This window comes from Polyodon spathula, chromosome 10 (genome assembly GCF_017654505.1).
Source record: "Polyodon spathula isolate WHYD16114869_AA chromosome 10, ASM1765450v1, whole genome shotgun sequence".
Lineage (NCBI taxonomy): Eukaryota > Metazoa > Chordata > Actinopteri > Acipenseriformes > Polyodontidae > Polyodon > Polyodon spathula.
This window is the reverse complement of record NC_054543.1, coordinates 20,863,403-20,884,516: the sequence shown is the minus strand read 5'-3', so window position 1 is coordinate 20,884,516 and position 21,114 is coordinate 20,863,403. Positions and strand designations below refer to the sequence as shown.

The window sequence follows — 21,114 nt, the reverse complement described above, 5'->3', positions numbered from 1 at the left end:
AGAGGTGAGGGACAGGGAGGAGTGCCGCCTAAGGGCCAGACATCTCCAGCGATGTAACAAGCCCTTGCCGGGGTGCCTCCTCTGCGACCAGGACCATCTGTTTGCCAACTGTCCCTTCCGCTGCCCCTACCAAGAGGGAGAGGAGGAACTTGCACAGGAGAGGAAGGTGAGGAGGAGGCAGAGAAGGGGAAAGGGGAAGAGGACCACAGAGTGTCCACCGTGAGGGAGAGCCGCACCACTCCCCTGCAAGTGAGGGAGAGCCGCACATATCCCCTGTAACAAGGGTAGACCACGCGCTGCTCTCACCTCCGTCGCCAAGAGATTACACACCACCTCCACCACCAGGAGACTATATGCCTCCGCCACCTCCACCGGCAGGCGCAGAGCAGCAGGAGCTGCCTCTGCCACCTCCACCGGCAGGTGCACAGCAGCAGGAGCTGCCTCTGCCTCCTCCACCAGCAGAAGGTGAATGCCTGCTGAGTCCCCATCCACCAGCAGAGGGTGAATGCCTGCTGGGTCCCCATCCACCAGCAGAGGGTGAATGCCTGCTGGGTCCCCATCCACCAGCAGAGGGTGAATGCCTGCTGGGTCCCCGTCCACCAGCAGAGGGTGAATGCCTGCTGGGTCCCCGTCCACCAGCAGAGGGTGAATGCCTCCTGGTATCACTTCCCCAACCAGCCGAGGGTGAATGCCTGCTGGTATCACTTCCCCCACCAGCAGAGGGTGAATGCCTGCTGGTATCACTTCCCCCACCCTTACGAGGAGAGGAGCAGGCGCTGCCTCTGCCTCCATCACCATCAGGGGGAGAGGAGCAGGAGCTGCCTCTCCCTGTACAAGAAAGAGTACCAGGACTTGATGCTGGTATTCCTCAGCAGTTACTATATAGTCTGCTGAGGGGAGCACGGGGAAAAATGGCCCGACCGCAGCGGCTACGAAGAGGGCCAGCACATCAGCTTGTCCTGACTCCCTGCCTCGCTTCGCGATGCCTGCCTCGCTTCGCCCAAGGATGTCTGCCTCGCTTCGCCCAAGGATGCCTGCCTCGCTTCGCCCAAGGATGCCTGCCTCGCTTCGCCCAAGGATGCCTGCCTCGCTTCGCCCAAGGATGCCTGCCACGCTTCGCCCAAGGATGCCTGCCTGGCATCGCCTGGGGTTGCCCGTCGCACTGCATCGCCTGGGGTTGCCCTTCGCACCGCATTGCCTGGGGTTGCCCTTCGCACCACATCGCCTGGGGCTGCCTGTTGCTCCGCATCGCAACAGGAGGTACTGTGGCCGGAACCCCACAAAGGGGAACTGCCGGCTACGAAGAAGGGGGAGGAGGTCTGGAGACCACCAACCCCAGCAGCAGTTTCGCTGCCGGAGATCGTGGGGGAGGTCACTCGACCTGCTCCCACTGCAGCAGTTTCGCTGCCGGAGATCGTGGAGGAGGTCAGGAGACCTGCTCCCACTGCAGCTTCTTCGAAGCCCCACCAAGGAGAGCTGCTGGCACCGAAGAAGGGGGGAGGTCAGGAGGTACAGTAGTTGCTTCTGGTTTATGTTGTTTAAATTAAATGCACTTAATTTTCTGGCATTCAGAATGTTCTATCTCTGCGCCACCCATAGTCACTTCTCATTGGTCAGTTTCCATAGTTATGGCTGCACAGCTCCAAGATCGGATCAGGATTTCGGATCAGTGGAGCGTGATCCTGATCCACTTAGTACAATGCCTTTTCATGGTCCAGCTCCAGTGATCTCGTTAGTACAACCGGCCCCAGGGTTCGTGAAGCAGTGCAATGTGATTGGTCGAGCAAAGTTCCAGCTGTCCGTATATTGGATGGATACGGACAGTTGGAGCTTTGTCACGTATTCTAAATCACTGCGCTGCCTTTAAAGTATCAGACGGTGGCCATCTTACTATTACAGTTACAGATGTACAGCTGTAACAATGAAACCGAGTGACCAATTACCTGCAAAAAATCTCAAAGCAGTAGACATGCCGATTTGGATGAAGAGCAATTAAATGAACAGGAAGATTGCATAAATAAATAAATAAATAAATAAATACAAATAATATCTTTTATACCCAGTCTCCCCGACTTTATCACTTAAAATAATGTATTTTTAACAGTTTGTAAACGCTACGGAAAAGCACAAAAAGACACTTCTGCACAATATCCATACCTCTCAGACACATACCTTGAAAAGTTACTGAAATCCAGGAAGTCATTGTATTTATTTTTATTCCTCCCGTCTGTTCTGCTCAAACAGTGTGTGTCTGCACTGTCAGTGACAGAAAAAAAACAAAACAAACCAAAAAAAAGTGCCGTCTCAACTCCGCCCCCTGGTGTATCTTTTCAATGGCAATGTGCACAATGTCAAAAATTAAGATGTGCTTTCTTTTACATGTTTTAAATTAATTAGATTACTCAGCTTAACTTAGTGTGTAGTTCAAAGTTATACGTGGGAGTACTTTATAGGCATAAGGATATTTAATTAAAAAAAAAAATAATAATAAATAAATCTAAAACATTTTTGCCCTAAACATGATTTATGCTTTGTTTTTTTTTTTCTTCAAATCCACTGTTTGACTTATAAATGCAAGGCGGCACTATCTCTCGTACCTCACAGCGCTCCGAGGCATCTGTATATTCAACGTATACGGAAGCTCTGTCAGACCTTATTGCAAACTAATATATTACTTGCTTCAACCTTCATCTGATTTTACTGTATTTAATTGCAAAGAAGGTCATAGTTGCAAACAAGCAAGCCAGTGCCATGAACAACACAAATTACTCAACATGCTGTATTTTTTTACACCAGTTCATGTTCCATGTTTTCAACAGGTTTCTAAAAATAACTAAACTGATCTATGTGCTTTAGGAATGTGTGCAATTTACTAGAAAACAGTAAAACACAAAATAGTATTGTGTCATTGTCACAAAGACGGCTATAGTGGGTGACGTGAATCCAGAATCAGGAACCAACAAATAAACAACAGAGAGGTGGAGTTGGGTGAAGCTGGCGATTGGTTGCGCTCAGCATTTAATGAATGAAGAAACAGAAAATAAAAGGTTGAAAGACAAACAAAACACAGGACATGGCACTTTAGCCAAAGCAAACTGACAAACAGAATGGACTACACAGACAAACACGGTGAGCTGAAATTATGGTTTACTTTACGTTATTACTTTCTCCTCTCCACACCCATTCTCCACTCACCGAACACACAACCCCTAGTGAGTGAAAACATGCTGCTTTTATGCAGCTGTACCGAGACTCGATTGCTAATCAGTCATTCAATTGGAGTCTCTGTACAACTGACGTGAATTCATAAAAGTGCAATTCCCCATGCTCACATATTATTACATTTTACCTGCACGTGAAGTGCTGTGTAATCCTCGTGCCTAAATACAAATATACATTTTAAACCACTCGTGTTACACAGACCCATTTATATCCCATGTACCAATGACTATACACCAACATTAACACATAACACGCAACATATAACACTGAAATACACACAGGGGCGGGGCAACATTGCCACAGTCATTTGTTTAACAAATATCTATTTATTACTTAAAGTATATTGGCAGTCGGCTGTCTATGAAGCCACAGATCAAATGGCGTGTAAACTCTAAAATCACAAAAATAAAAACATGCAATTGTAGTGCGATTTGTAACTGGTCATGATAGCCGTTTACACCAACAGCTTAATACAATTCTCTCTAGAGTAGGCCTCAAAAGCAACCTGCACATAACTCTGCTCACAGTAGTATCAAGGAACAGACAATATACCAATACTTTATTCTCCTAATGGGGTTTTCAGATGTGTTGAAGATGAAGCATTAAACATGTTTAATTCTCAAGCTGAAATAAATGGTTGCAGAATTCTTTGTGAAAGCAATAACACTAAACAGGGTGTTCAAATATGGTCCAAATTCTCTACGTCTAGGGGTGTTGTTTAGAAGCCAAGTTACACTGGACCATATTTGAACACCCTGGAGTGTGTTACTGCACTTATAAAATGTATTATGATGATTTATTGCTATTTTGAAATTATATAGACAGCGATCCTGAAGTAGTAGGTCTGTGTCAATTCTCATAGACCGGCTCTTTGAAAGTAAAGGTTGCATCAGTTTTTTGTTTTTTTTTCAGTGGAGGTTGGAGATTTAAAAAGTAAAGCCTTTAAGACATTGGGTTCATCATGGGATATACTGACTAAGTATCCTTATGGCAGTAAGTGAGACAGTGGTGCAGTCAATTCCAATGTTGCAGGTTCTAGAAAACAATATAATGTCAAACCAGTGATCGTGTTCTGTAACTGTGGAATGTCAATCGTGAATGTTTGGAAAAATGATGGCAAGATCGGCTGCAGTGAAAGGCTGACTTGACAGCAGTGTCACGCTACTGTTTGTAAAGGTTGTAGAAATGGTAACAGCTGCTTCTGCCCAGCAGGGGTAAAACCTGCGGAGGAGCCGGGAGGGGTGCTGTGCAGCTCAGCTGTCATCCTGGGAGAGATACGTTTAGAATCTACTTTCACAGGATTTAAAGTAAAGGCCAGGTGTTGGTCTGTCTGCCACATTCAGACATAGAGGAGATGACACTGAAAGTCTGACACAGTCACTGTTGTATCTTTTTCATTAACCTTTGGACGCTGACTCTTGGCTACACTGTGCAAACTGAACTGCCTCCAACTGACCTCATAAACCTCTGTTAATACTGCATGCTTATTAAAGGGATATTTTAGATCAGCTACATGTATTAGTGTACCTGTTTATTATCCTGTTACTGTATGTGTGTTCTGTGTAATTTTATTTGTGTTTCTGCTTAGGTCATTTGCCATTTTCCTAACTATTCCAGTAAAAAAATGCTTCTGGATTCATTGCATAGAGGAAGTGAGATGGGAAAGGTTATTGTTTTGCGGTGTGCATGGAAGCCCAGAGGAAGCATTGTGCACTGAAGCTTGTGCAACACTGATATGGTTTCCAACCTTAAGTCCCCACAAACGTAATTTGATGAATCGTTTGAGAAACATGTGCGTGTGTGTCTATATATCTATCTGTAGATAGCTAGATAGAATATAGAGATCGATATGTTACCCTGTGCACAGACTTGGTTTGGAAGGTAAATGTTCTAGTAGATTGATAAAAATTGGTTGTGCTTCTTGGTCACTGGACAGTAATCTACATCTACCTGTTGCGTGTACCACAGGTTAAAGTGTTTACCATATTTTGATTTACCGCTGCCCTTGAATAAGTGCCGCACTCATATGAGATTTGTAATAGATGCCGATCTCAACAATGAAACATGTACATTTTTTTCCTTACCCCAGCTCAAATAAATGCAGCACTTAATACAGAAATGCATACAAAACACAAAATATTACAAATAGGTACAAAATTAATTGAATAATCTTGAATAAAATGTATTTAACCCTCCTATTAGGTTTCGAGTCTATTTGACCTGACTCTAGTTTCCAATTGGCTTAAATGCTATTGTTTTCATTTCCTGTATAATATTTTATGACTTTTCTTAACACATATGGTGTTTTTCCATTATTTGTGTTTATACTGTATGTAACAGGCACTTTAAATAAAATATATTCAGTTATTATAAAGCAAAATCTCACAAAAAATGCCACATAAAAGTACACTTTTTTTGTAATGATTCTTTTTGACAAGCTCTCCCCTTGAAGATCTGAATCCTCTGTTTAAAAAAAATAAAAACATAAAAATAAATTTGTATGACTGCTGCGTGTATTAAATACCTTGAGAGCTTATGGATGACAAATGCACTGTATTTATTTACCTGCTCTTCACGAGACGTATGATATGTAAATGTAATATACATTTAGACCTGACATAAAATAATTTAAACATGCATTCTCTAGTCAGTGCCAACACTGCAACTTAAAAGATTAATCTGAGTAAGGATGTTTGGCATCAGCAATGACCCATACATCACCCTTGTATTGTTACATCAGCTTCTTTACTGAATGGTGAAAGTAGCATCTGCTGAGGCGTGCTTTTAAAGAGGCAGAGTTGTTTTTCCTCAAGTCTGACCCAGGAGGATATTCCAATTTAATATTTGTTGTGAGGTTTACAACTGTTTTCAGTGAAAGCAAACTTCCCCTTCACTGAAACCTCCCGTTCTGGCTTAAACCTCATAATTTCGTTTATCACTTGTAGAAGATTTGCTCAATGCCATTGTCTCCACGAAACACAACAGCGTGCTGTGAACATGCAGGCTCAAAGAAACGTAAGGGAGAGAAGAAAGAATAATAAACACAAATGAATATGGAGAACAAAAATAATAAACTGTTTATTTTTAGTTTTTCTTTTATTATGCTTTCTTTATTTCATTAGAACTGCAAAGTGTGTGTCACCCAGCATTTCACTGGGAGCCACACTTGAACTGCCCAAGAACCACATGTGATATGTGGTTTGGCCACCAGTGGTCTAGTGCAACCACTTGCACACTTATTCCATGTAATAAAGGCTCTCCATGGGTGTACAGCACCCTTTTTTTTTTTTTTTTTTTTTTTTTTTACCATGTTTTATGTGTTCTATTTCTTGTACGGTTTAATCTAAAATTATTGCAAATTTCTTTTTGTAAATTAACATTTTATTTCATTTAAATATATTATATTAATTTGTGTTCAATGTAAATTGGCCATACTGTGTTCATTCTGTGTTCAATGCAAATTGGCTTCCTCAACATATATTTAAATGGAGAAAAATGTAATAATGATGATGATATTAATACTACTAATAAAATAATTACACCTGTTTTTAGGTCACAAAAGTATAATACATAATAATCAAACAAATGTTTTGTTTGTATTTTAAGTTGATCACAGGACAAAAAGGCAATTCTCATTTTACTGCCCTCTTCTTTCCAGATACAAGCCTTTTTTTCCATTTCAAGTTCAGCCAACGTCAGAGTCAGTGGATGTAGACCTGTCCATACAAGACACAAGGATTGTGGAGGGACGGCTGAAAGTCACTGTGGTTGAATGTAGCAGGTACGTCTCCTAACAGGCAGCTGTCATTAAACACATACTGCCACCTCATGTGTTTTTGAATACCCTGTTATGGCTCCATTGAAAACCTTGCTGTTGCTGTTGAAGTAGGAACTTTTTAATACTTGGCACATCTCTGACTAGTGACTCGGCATATTCTGAATCTGACAACTGTTCTTTGACATTATTAAATTGCTTTTTGTATGGGTAGTTTAAGTAACAAGTGATAACTGAAGCTAGGACCATGCTCATTTTATTCACTGGGGAAATTAGTCATATTATTATTAATATGCCAGATAATACACCATTAGCTCTGTGTTTTGTTTATGTTTTTTCACAGAAAAGTACCACAAATTTATCCCAAAGTAACAAGTAACCACATACTACCACTAACAATCTTTAAATAGCATAAACAATGCATTTGTATATTTTGATACTTTATTACGTTTTCAGTGCAGTACTTCATATGAAGTGTTTTTTTGTTTTTTTTACATGTTTATATAAATGAGGATAACTAAACATAACTTAATTAATGGATTTTTATGCAACACAGGTAATGTAAATAATCATTAAGAACTTATCATATCATGATCTAATCCTTCTTCCACTTATTTCTTCTGTCATGTATCTCCCCTGCATGACAAGAACCCGCTGTAAACCAGGCTTTTGGGATCGTTGGTGTGATCTATGTGTAAATGTCTTTTATCACTGACTGTACACCTTTTTTCCTGTATAAATAAACATACATAAATAAATGTAAAAAGACAAAAAAAACCAAAACAGCTTATTACAAGTAACTCAAATAACGTTGTGGTTACTGTGTGGGAATTTGTGGTACTTTGTGTTAACTTTTGGGTAATTTGTGATAATTTCTGGCTACTTTGTGGTAATTTTTGGCACTGTGGTTACTTTGTGGTAACTGTGAGGTACGTTGGGGTAACTTTGGGGTACTTTGTGGTAAGTTGTGGTAATTTGATAGAACAGTAGAGTACCCAATTACCAGTAGATACCAGTGCATATATACAGTACTTAACATCTCCTCACAGAAACTGTATTGTAGTTACATACAGGGTGTGGTGGTGAAAGGAGTGGGGGATGGGAGCAGGGGCAGGGAAAGAAAGGGAGATCCTCGCAACCCCCTGCAGACAAGGCAGGACAAGTCATGCACATATTTACTTTTTGTGGAAGTAGTTGTCAGCATAATATTTTATATCTATGGCTGTCAGTAGGTAGATGCAGAGTCTGCGTCATAGCAATGCATGGACGCCATTCCACGGAGGGGAAACTAGACTTTTGCCATAGTGTTACAATTTCTGTCCGACTGAGAAACCTGTCTTTACTTTTCAAAACATTAAAATGGCCTAAGCATTTTTTTTTTTTTCAGTCGTAGCCTACAGCATAGTTTCTGCATGTGAGCTGTATTGTATTATTTGTAGTTAAAATACTATAGGCTACTTATTGATTGCTAAAAAAAAGCTATACTAATAACGTGCATTCTCACATTTTAAATAGTTTAATAAACTTTACTGTGATGTTGTGATTGTGGAGTTTTGCTTTTGTTTTTTATATATATATATATATATATATATATATATATATATATATATATATATATATATATATATATATATATAGACACACACACACACACACACACACACACCATATTTCTTCAATTTGGTGCTTCAGCGTTTATTTTAAATTGATCCATTATTCCTACAATGTATTCCATTATATACATTATTCCTTCTACATTTTAGAAGTATCGCAGTTGCTTATTTTCTGTAATACAGTAGCCTACCTGTATGTAGCAGCGTTTGTGGCTAACCTACATTGACTACAGTATGTTTATCGGTGACAGTTACCAAGAGCCTTTTAGGTGGGAAGTAGAAGGTCAGGATAGTGGTACCAGCGAATCAGGAGTGTGTATTGGTTGTTAAGGGGCGGGACAATGCTGGTGTGGCAGTTCAGTCCAAGAGTGTGAAGTAAATGTTTTTCTGCACCAAAAATTACGTCAGGATATCAGCTTGATTTCTGTAAAAACTACAATATTTCCAACTCGGTTATTTTTTTTTCTCACTGTAATTTTCTTGTTTGTAATTTCTCTGCAAGAGAAATCGAAATTAAACTAAATCTTCTCATAGATAGTAAGCACATTGTTTTATTTGTACGGGATTGAGTAAGGGAATTACTAAAAACAAAACAACAGAAACCACCTATAAGAACTTCGGAAGGACTGCTGTTCTGTATGTAGTTTATCTTGCATTTTCTTTCAGAACTGTACTACCGTAAAATAAAATGTGCTTGCTACATTGAGGCTCCCTTCTCATCTAGGGCGTTATGTACATAGTTAGTGTTGCGCATTTATTTGTTTACTGTGTTTTTTTTTAGTAGGGGGAGAAAAAAATACCTTAATGTTATAGATAGATAGATAGATAGATATGGTTGTTGCACCACTGAAATACGTAACTTACACTTGATCACACGTGTGCTTGCAAGAATAAGTGTAAAACCCTGTTTGTAACTGTTGTTATAGTTAAGGAATATACAACAAACTTTTTTCCACTTATCGCAAGTAAAACTGGACATGAACTGCATCCCACATTTTATATTTTAAAACCTACATACTATATGAAAATCTATCTATGGGAAACTGAAGTCCTACAAAAGGATTATAGTAAAATTGTTGAATTTTGGATTTTTCCAGGTAAGAACATAACACTCTGTTATGGTCAACAGCGCTGGTGGGAACCCCGATATACTATTGTAGGAGGTTTATTTAATTCTAAAATCATGTGAACCACCCTTATTGCACACACATGGACTCCATTTAACTTACTGTGTGAATTCTGAAGGCAGTTGGTTGCACCTGAGCTTATTTAGAAGTGTCAGAGCAGATCCCCCCTCCCCCCTATTTTTTAACACATTGAAAGTGTTGAGTAGGTTGTGTAAATCGAAGGGGAAAAAAAATCCAATTTAAATGCATCAACAAACTGAAAACATCCAAGGGGGTGAATACTTCCTATAGGCACTGTACGTGTTCCCTTTCTATTAGGGACTATTAATCATTGGGTGTTTCCCTTTAAGACTCCTATGGCAAAGTGTCTTGGAGTGTGCAGGTGTCGAGGTTTTGTGATTATGGAACCAAAGACAGATAACAAATATGATAACAAAATAATCCTGGTCTGGTGACCACAAAGAATAATCCCAGGCAATACACAGCAATGTGTGTTGCACAATCTAAACAACAGGTTGCAGTCCCAAAATAATATTACACTGTTCCAAGTAGAACACACACAACACACACGATCACAAACCCAGATGGAGTGCTAAAGTGAAGTACAGTTTATTTGTGCAGTGGTGAAGTGTTGTCCAGGTTTAGTGCTGGCCTTAAGTGACAGCTCCAGATCGTGTTAACCATTTAATAAGAACAAATAAGTAGATTTTAGACGCAACAAAACAAACATAACACTCACTGTAATTTTACAGTACGGTTTCATCATAACCATAACAAAGGAACAGATCACCTCGTTATGTCCCCTTATGTACCGTCAGTCACGCCCCCTTGGCTAGCGAGTGCAAACGTTTCTCGTCCAATCCGAGGTTGCCAGATCGCTTCCATTCCAGGTCGATGACTTGGTGTACCATAGCTCCGTCCTCTTTCTAGATGGCCGACTTCCACCTAACCCTTGAAATTGATTCTTGGACCATTTTGTCCGGGGCACTGTGCCTGAAATTTTACACCAAAGACTTCTCGTCAGAGCAGTGTGACGTGGCTGTTGCTCCGAGAGCATAAAGGAGCTACACACACTTACAATGATGCCATTTTCCTTTTCAGCTGAGCCTGAATAGTTGAGAGAGCATTAATATAAGTTTATTACCTTTTTAATTACTTTTCTTTAACATTTTTGAGCTTTGCTTTTAAATGCTAAATTTATAATATTGAATTGCTGAAGTAAAAATGGTTTATTTCTATCTTTTTGTATTTCAGCTGAGTGCTGGTAAAGTCCTGCCGTGGTCTATTGCCCCTCAGGAAGCTTGCGGCTCAAGTGCCGCCCTTTCTGGGATCTTTAGTACTCAGTCACCACTAACGAGAACTGCAACATTGTTGACCCCGCTCCTGGAAATACTGGAACCGAGGTTGCACTGACACTATCTATTGTGCTGACATTGTCTACTGTATGTACTGACACTGTCTACTCTGATACTGTCTGTTGTGACACTGAAACTGTGTACTGTGTGTTCTGACACTGTATACTGTGCATACTGACACTGTATATTGTTCATACTGACACTGTCGGTTGTGTGCAACAAATTGTCTATATTATACACTGACGCTATTGTGCACACTGACACTTTTTTTTGAGTGCATTGACACTGTTGATTACGCATTGACACTATACTGACACTGTCCATGTTGTGTACGTACACTGTTTTTTGTGTGTACCAATACTGCATGTTGTGCGCACTGACACTGTTGTCTAAGTGCATTGACACTATCCCTTCTGTGGATAGGTACTGTCCAAATTATGCATGGACACTCGTTTTTGTGTGCATCAGTACTGTCACTGCATATTGCGTACTGACACCGTCTAATACTACATAGTCTGTTCTGCCATGCCTCGGTTCATGCATGTTTTTTCTTGCAAGGCTAAGTTGCCTCCAGTGGATGGACATGTTAAGTGCATTGTCTGTCTGGCTCTGATTGATCGCACTTCGTATTACTTTTGTGCCTCCTTCACCAAGCATATTCTGGACTGTCAGCTGTCCATCATTCCAGGGAATGCTCCCTCGTGGCCGTTCAGCACTCTGCATCGCCATGCTCGGTCAGTGAGACTGGACCCTCCTCCTGTGGCTCTGTGTCAAGGAGTCCAGTCGAGAAGCCATGCTCCTCAACTTCCTCCTTGACCTTCTCTCCCTCCAAAAAGGAGGAAAAAGAAAGCTCAGCATTCACATAGTTAGGGAGCAGATAGATAAGATGTGGGAGCTCCTGTCAGACCACCAGGTTATTCTTACTGAACTGCTGCAAGAGCGCTCAGCAGCACCGGTATCACTGATCTCTTCCCCACTTTTCCCACCTACCCCTGCAGGCAAGGGCATATGTTCTAGGGCAAGGGTTTTCAAACTGGGGTACGCGTACCCCTGGGGATACTCTAGCGCTCCTCAGGGGGTAAGCAAGAAAAATCCTGTAATGACGGACAACAGATTAATTGCATTAGCCTACACACCCTTTTGGACCATTCTTAATTACTTCTTAAAAAGATGATTACTAAGGCCCAGAAAGGTTGATTCACTTGTTAGGGCTTCAAATCCTAGAAGCTAATGTCCTAAAGTCAGTCAGGACACTGAAGCCGAAAAGAGGTTGTATAATTCAGCAAGACAATGATCCAAAACATACCTCAAAATCAACCATAAAATATTTACAAGAAAGAAGGAGAAAGGTTTTGGAATCTGTGGGGAGATCTTAAACATGCAGTGCATGCAAGGAGACCTAAGACTCTTTCTGAGCTGGAAGAGTTCTGCAAGGAAGAGTTGGAAAAAAGTTCCACAGGGAAGAATAGAAAGACTCTTATCTGGCTACAGGAAACATTTGGAAGCAGTTATAGCTGCCAAAGGAGGTGTTACCAAGTGACAGGGTGCTGAAACTTTTGCACGCGCCATGCTCACTTTTGTTTATTATTTTGAACCTGTAATAAATGCAAATAAATAGTAATCCTGTATTAAAATTTGCAGAAAGGTGTTATGTTTAAATTTGTACCATGTAGCGGTCAGGTCAACTTCTGTTAACTGAAAGATTAATTGTAACATACGTTTTTTTTCCAGTGGTGCCCAAACTTTTGCATACAACCGTGTGTGTGTAAATCAAATTGCCATTGATAAAATGCAATTGTGTTAGTTGTCCGTAGCTTATGCTTGCCCATACCGTAACCCCTCCACCACCATGGGGCCCTCTGTTCACAGCGTTGACATCAGCAAACCACTCGCCCACACGTCTCCATACACGCTGTCTGCCATCTGCCCGGTACAGTTGAAACCAGGATTCATCCGTGAAGAGCACACTTCTCCAGCATGCCAGTGGCCATCGAAGGTGAGCATTTGCCCACTGAAGTCGGTCACGACGCCGAACTGCAATCAGGTCAAGATCCTGGTGAGGACGACGAGCACGTAGATGAGCTTCCCTGAGATGGTTTCAGACAGTTTGTGCAGAAATTCTTCGGTTGTGCAAACCCACAGTTTCATCAGCTGGTGTTTTTGCTGGTCTCAGATGATTCCGCAGGTGAAGAAGCCGGATGTGGAGGTTCTGGGCTGGCGTGGTTACACGTGGTCTGCAGTTGTGAGGCCGGTTGGATGTACTGCCAAATTCTGTAAAATGACAGAGGCAGCTTATGGTAGAGAAATGAACATTCAATTCTCTGGCAATAGCTCTGGTGGACATTCCTGCAGTCAGCATGCCAATTGCACGCTCCCTCAAAACTTGAGACATCTGTAGCATTGTGTTGTGTGACAAAATTACACATTTTAGAGTGGCCTTTTATTGTTAATTATTTTTTTCAGTTAACATCAGTAAGTACTTAAGCCTAGTAATTAGAAAATAGTTTTTTTTCTGTTTTAATGGATATAGTATGACCCTATCTGAGATGGGGGGTACGTGGTAGACTAGATTTTTTGGAAAGGGTACGGGACCTAAAAAGTTTGAAAACCACTGATTTAGGGAGTAATGCACTATCTATTGACTCCCCGGAGGAGGCTGATGAACAGGATGTAGCGTTCCCATCTGATAATACAGACTAACAGTGCCACGGTCACACAGATTTCCTAATCGGAAGAGCTTATGCCCCTGATACAATGAGCTACTGCAGTTTTGCAGCCTACAGCACAGTGGCACTCTAAGCTTCAGTTTCACCAAAGACCATGTAGCAGTTGGCTTCCACTTTTCATGGACCTGCACGGAAACAGCCCGCACTCGCTTTTCACGGAGGCAGGCGTACTTTCAATCGCTCTGTGCCTAGGCAACAGACGCAGGCTACGCTTCAGGTGAAGCAGCACCACAGAACCCTGGGTTCTCACTACTGTTCAAACTGGTTACTCGTTTGAGTTCCAACGGTCCTCCTCTCTTCCAGGGCATGACAGTAACAATTGTCATTGACCCACAAGCCACCACCCATGTGGCTCAGGAGGTAGCAGCTCTGCTGCGAAAGTGAGTCATTTGTATAGTAAACCTCTCAAACAAGAACAGTGAGTGCTATTGCAGGTATTTCTGGTACCAAAAAGGGACGGCGGCCTCAGACCGAGCCCCAATCTCATAGTTAAAATTGGATCTCAGTCAAAGACGGTGCAAGATGCTGATTTTTCAACGGCTGTTGCAGCCAATCAGGCCAGGTGACTGGTTCACCATAGTGGACCTAATGGACGCCTATATTCATATCCCAATAAAACCAGTGTACAAGAAGTACCCGAGGTTAATCTTTCAGGGAACAAGGTAACAGTTCTGTGTTCTGCCGTTCAGCCTCTCTCTAGCTCCATGTGTACTTGCAAAGTGCATGTAGGCTATACTGGCCCTGTTGACTCAGAGGCATCAGGTTCCTCAACTACCTGGAAGATTGGCTTATTTGCGCCGAGTCTCCAGCACAGGCACACGAACACACAGAGCTCATTACCAACCACCTACTTCGGTTGGGCCGAAAGGTGAATTATGCAAAGAACCAATTAGTGCCCACCCAGATAGTTGACAGACAGAGTGAAGAGAATAACTGCCAGCCTAGAGCTGTTTCAGCTTGGCAGGGCACTGCCAGTACTGGCTTTGTACAGGCTTATGGGCCTGATGGCATAAGCATCCAACACCCTTTCACTTGATCTCCTGCACAGGAGGCCTGAAGGCTTGGTTCAACTACAGGGCTTGTCAGTCCATGTTGAATTACAACCTTGTGCTGACAGTGTCTCTGCACTGTCTACTGGCACTATCTTGGCAGAGACAGCTGGCCCATCTACACCTAGGCATGGCACTGGGCAGCGTCACTAGGAGGGAGGTCGTCTCCACAGATATATGGGCAGGGCAAGGGGTGTGGCAGTCCCCATGGAAGGGTCGCAACAGAAATGTTTTAAGAACTGCAGGAAGTGTTCCTGTCCTTGCAGAACTTTTTGGAATAGGTCTGGGGGAGACACATACGTTGTCTGTACGAACACGCATCTGTGGTGTCCTACATCAACCACCAGGGTGGTTTGCGGTCACCTAGTCTCCACCGTGTGGCCCAGAAGCATCTGCTGTGGGCATAACAGAACCTCCTCTCACTCAATTGTGCTGCGGACCTCCTTCTCAAAACTCCATCCCGAGATCGTGAGCCTCATTTGGGAGAGATTTGGGAGACCAGATGTCGTCCTTTGCCTCTCAGTAGTTGGCACACTGTTCTGAAGTGGTTCTTCATAAAAGGAGACGGGGGACCTCTAGGAGTAGATGCACTGGCACACCTGTGGCCAGCACGTCTACTGTATGCATTTCCACTACTCATGCTGCTCCTGCTATGTCTGCAGAAAGTCAGACAGGACCGGGCCGGGGTGCTCCTAATAGCCCATACTGGCCCAGGAGAATTTGGTTCTCCTCTCTGATGCAGCACCTGAGCAGCCAGCCACAGGAACTACCGATGCACCGTGACATGCTTTGTGGCACCCCAACTCATCAAGTCTACGGCTCTTAGTCTGGCCCCTGAACGGCTGTATTTGAGCCATCAGGGGTTATCGAACAGGGTGACTGACACTCTACAAAATGCCAGGGCAGCCTCTACCGGTTTCCATTATGGGTAAAAGTTAGGGTGTATTCCAGGCGTGGTGCCTGTCTAGTGGTTTCGAACCAACGACAAGCCCCATGGCGGTTATACTGCAAGTTTTACAGGACCTCTTTGATGAGAGGAAATCCCCATCTACTTTTAAAGGTTTATTCATGTCGGTGTGCCATGTAAAAATAACGTCTCCCCAGGAGCTCATTTTTTGGTGGGGCAATTTTTGAAAGACTCCCGATGGCATAGGCCACCGTTGAAGGATATAGTTCCTTGTTGGAAGTTGAATATAGTGCTTGATGTACTGATGAAACCTACATTTGAGCCCATGCACTCAGCTGAGCTCAAATATGTTTCAAGGCGGCTTTCTTGCTTGCAATCATCTCTGCTAAGCGGGTGAGTGAAATGCAAGTATTCTCAGTATCAAAAGCCTGCTTAATCTTTTCAGAGGCCAGAACGAAGGTTACCCATCGTACTAACCCTGCTTTTTTTGCCGAAGCTTTTCTTGTTAACCGGTTGGTGGAATTGGAGGCTTTTCATCCCCCCTCCTTTCCAATTGACAGGGAGCGTCAGCTCCATATAATTTGCCCAGTGCAGGCATTAGCGTAGTATGTTGACAAGACTAAAAGCTGGAGGCAGTCAGAACAATTTTTGGTCTGTTACGGGGCTATGTCCCAGGGACAGGCTCTGTCTAAGCAACGTCTGTCTAAATGGTGCTTATGAACTGGCCAATATGCCTCCACCATAGAAGCTCTCTGGCAATTCCACCAGGATTCAGGGGACTTCTTGGGTTTTGTTCCAGGCAAGGTTCATACAGGGCTTGGAAAACCTTGAAAAGCCTTGATTTTCACTTGGTAATATTCAAGGCCTTGAAAAGTCTTGCATTTGATTTTTTTTTTTTTCAGATTGGCCTGGAAAAGACTTGAAAATGGTGGAGCCGTTGTTCCGCAGTGTTTTAGTTGCATCTTGCTATGAAAGTTATTCTCGTTACATCTGTAATTGGAGATGTGCATGCAGTGGTTGAGTTACTGTTCTTTGTAGCACAGATTTCTGCAGTTCACAGAATCGTGGAGATGAACTTTCTTTGAGGGCTGCTGTGTGACTTTACTCAACTCCACCCGCAGAAATCTGTGCAGATTCTTCACATCCCAGCGCAACTTTGAAAAGTTGCTGCGGAAGGTTGGCTGTGGCTTTGAACCAAAGAGACGATGCAGAGTTCACGAGTGACCTTCTAATCGTAAAGCAAATAACCACTAAAACTACTGCTGTCCCGTTGTTAGTGGAGGCAACCAACATCTTAACATTATACAGGGTGATTTAGAAAGTATGTTTACCACATCAGTACACCATATCATTGATGTAGTAAATTTACTTTCTAATCACCCTGTACAATGAAGTCATGAACAGCCTGGTCAACACTATATTAAATAAATAAATAAAACATGTACTAAATATGTGATAAGTCATGCGTAATGTTACAGTAAAGTTAATGTTAATCAATTACATCAAAGTGACTGTATAGGTATAGGTGGAGAAGATGTTTCTCTAAAAGCTGCGTGTGACGTCAGACAGCAGGCATGAGCAGCAGGCTCAGCAAGCTCTGGCATACAAGAACGCAACCATTGTCTCTCTGGATTCAGTCAATTTCTGTGTTTTATTTATTGCATGTGTGTATGTATGTGTTTAAATGCTTTCTCTTGTGTTGGATTAATAAATGTTATAAAAGTGACCTTGCTTGTTGACTGCGGACGTTTTAACACCACCAGATGCTAAGTACGGAAGCGCATGTTCCTGCTTTCATTGTGCTTTTGCCACTTTCTGTGGAATGGATGTATGGTATTGTATTTCCCCGTTTATATATTTTTTGTAGTGAGAGTACACACTAGGGCTCTCAGTTAAGCCTCAAAATAGCGATCGATTAATTGGGCACACAAAATATAATTGTTCTAGTAAATATCAATGATTTTGCCATACATTTTTGGTACATTCCTCTCTCCATGTCGTTATTATTTTAATATCAATGTAGTTCAGTAAAAGCTTGTGCACAACAATTGAATGCAAGGGGTAATTGCGCTTTGATAGTGTCAAGAGAAAAAAAAAAAAAAAAAACAGCATTCGCAACAAGCCTAGCAAGTTTAACAGTCTACAGGAGTGTTACTAAAATATTTATTCCAAACAGCTTACAGTACTTTGGAATGTAAGCTATATAAACTAGACACGATTTTACAAAAAACTGGTACCTCGCGGCGGAGTTGTGCCCCGGCTGTGGAGTATCTAGGCACACGTTGGCCCTTTTCCCCACGCAATACGCAGAGTGGGAACTAATGCCCAAGTGGGAGGAGCCCATGCGTCCAGCGCCCAGACGGGGGGACTGTGAGCGTCCAGCGCCCAGATGGGGGGACCGTGAGCGTCCAGCGCCCAGACGGGGGGACCGCGGCAAACCAAAGCCTGAGGGACAGCTGTTTCCACCTCCACCAGCAGAGGAAGATTACCTGCTGTCCCCATCTCCACTAGCAGGGGAGGAATGCCTGCTGGTTTCGCTCCCAGAGCAAGAGGGAGAGCCGTCCGAGTCCCCAGCAAGTGAGGGAGAGCCGTCCCAGTCCCCAGCAAGTGAGGGAGAGCCGTCCCAGTCCCCAGCAAGTGAGGGAGAGCCGTCCCAGTCCCCAGCAAGTGAGGGAGAGCCGTCCCAGTCCCCAGCAAGTGAGGGAGAGCCGTCCCAGTCCCCAGCAAGTGAGGGAGAGCCGTCCCAGTCCCCAGCAAGTGAGGGAGAGCCGTCCCAGTCCCCAGCAAGTGAGGGAGAGCCGTCCCAGTCCCCAGCAAGTGAGGGAGAGCCGTCCCAGTCCCCAGCAAGTGAGGGAGAGCCGTCCCAGTCCCCTGCAAGTGAGAGAGAGAGCCGCACCAGTCCTCTGTAGCAAGGGTAGACTACATGCTGCTCCGACCTCCGTCGCCAGGAGACTACACGCCGCTCTCACCTCCACTGCTTCCTCCGCCCAGAGCAGTGCAGCAGGAGCTGCCTCTGCCACCTCCACCGGCAGGAGCAGACTTTGACCTGGACTGCTGGGTTTTTAAGGGGGGAGGTGGCCATTGAGGCCAGGTGTGCTTTGCACAAGGGGGGTTATATGTGGCAAAGTGCCCCACCCCTGGGCTATTTATTTGTGTTGTATGTTACGTGTAGTGTGTTAATGTTGGTGTATAGTCATTGGTACACGGGGTATAAATGGGTCTGTGTATCACGAGTGTTTAAAATGTATGTTTGTTAGGCATGAGAATTGCACAGCACTTCTGTTAGTGTATATTTACATTTTACATCTAAGGTCATATCACAACATGCTTTCCTCACAAATTACTATTAAAGAACTTAGTCACTAGTTCACCAATTATGCTATAAACTACAGCAATACATTACTCCAATAGTAATTCGCTGTTATGGCTTAATTTTAATTGATTAAATCATGACTGTTTACTCTCTGTAAAGTGCACCTTGTTTCAAACAAAAAAAAAAACTCAGACAATTTAAGAAATAATGATTTTTAACTAGTTTTATTATTTAGCACATATGGATAAGCAAAGACAACACATAATAGATATTCTAAATCATAGCTATAGGCAACTCTTGATAGGTTAACAATTATATATTTACTCTTGTGGAGCTTGAAGAAAGGTTTTAAGAACAAGAATGTTTCAAAGTTTTGCAAGTCCAGTTGTAAGTAGAGTCCATTAATGTGCAAAACTTGATTTAAGAGTCCTGGAGTTTGTCAACCAATGTGTGAAGTTTCTTTTAAAATCCCACGTAGAAAGTCAATTGCAGTTAATCCTCTTCAAAGATATTGTCTTTTGGTTGCAGTTCAATTCAAAGTTTAGTTCCAAGGCAGGTCGAAGTTCTTAAGTTGAAGAAAGTTTTCCCCAACAAGGCTTCTTCTTGTAGCTTCCAGATATATAGATGATTCCTCAAAGAATAGGTCCAAAATAGATCTTGAATGGCTGGAAAAATCAAGACCCCCAAGAAATCATTTGATTTCCAGTCTTTTAAAATTGGCATGAGCCAATCATTTGGGATTGACACAAAATGTAACCTCATTGGCAGTTGTCCTTAGAAAAAGGTGTGTTCTTGATCTTCAAAGAATTGTTGTCCACGCCTTAGATAAGGCTGTCCATCAAATATCTTTTTAAAAGGTAACTTTAAGAAAACTCTCTTTTATTAATAACTCCACTGTGCTCCTTCCTGTCTCTATAAAACCTTCATATTCATGTTGCCCACAAAAAGATGAATAACTCCATGCTTAATTATATATGGCTAATCAGAGCCTTAGTAACACAAATTATATTTGGTTATAAAGTACTATTTGTTCATTTTAAATTGTAACTTATTCTTTACAGATTTAACCATGTATGTGCCAAATGACATTGTAAGGCACATAATAAATATTTTCAATCCTTAATATCATACCGACAGTTATCAAAATACAATTTGACATCATCACAATGTGTATAGTGTTTGGTATTGTTAGTTTAAGAAATTTATGAACAAAATGTTAGTGTCAATCTTGTATTTAGCAAGTTTTAGGAAAACTATGTATACTCATCTAAACATTTTAAAGGTTTGCTGACTGGCAAAGCTACTCCAAAGACATTCTCCGACCCACTTAGAGTTATTCATAAATTTCAATAGACATTTTAACACCTGGGCTAGAGACAGCCATTTGGAAAAACGGACACACTTTCTTGAGCCACTTGGCCTGGTATCTTTATCTAATCAACACAATCTTGTTCATTTCTTCCTGGCCCTGGCTAGCAGATATACAGACTGCTTCCTTAGTTTCTTTTGAAGCTTACATTTTAAGTTGGGTGAGGGAAGATGAGAGAAAGAATGCAGGGAGAACTCAGCACATACAAGAAAAATATAGAGTTATATTAGAATACATAAATTTCCCTCACACTTCACTTGCAGGTAAAATGTAATATGTGAGCACGGGGAATTGCACTTTTGTTAATTGACGTGCAGTTGTACCGAGACTCCAGTTGAATGATTGATTAGCAATCGAGTCTCGGTACAGCTGCATAAAAGCAGCATGTTTTCACGCACTCGGGGTTGTGTGTTCGGTGAGTGGAGAACGGGTGCGGAGAGGAGAAAGTAAAAACGAAAGTAAATAATTGTTTTGACTCGCCGTGTTTGTTTGTCTGTTAGTCCACTGTTTGTTTAAGTGTTTGTCCGTTTTGTTTCATTTCTTTATTTTAGCTAAAGTGCCGTGTCCTGTGTTTTGTTTGTCTTGTAACCTTTTATTTTCTGCTTGTTTAATTCTTAAATGCTGAGCGGTAACAATCGCTCAGCTTCACCAAACTCCA

General features: G+C 42.2%; 1 protein-coding gene across 1 annotated transcript in view; it reads left to right on the top strand.

Annotated features, from left to right (window-relative positions):
- Window positions 1-21,114, top strand: part of LOC121321921 (PDZ domain-containing protein 8-like) — a 139,901-nt gene that overhangs the window by 29,719 nt on the left and 89,068 nt on the right. Inside the window, exon 2 of the mRNA XM_041261313.1 lies at window positions 6,881-7,003. Coding sequence (XP_041117247.1) covers window positions 6,881-7,003 — 123 coding nt within the window. The remainder of the gene's footprint in view (window positions 1-6,880; window positions 7,004-21,114) is intronic.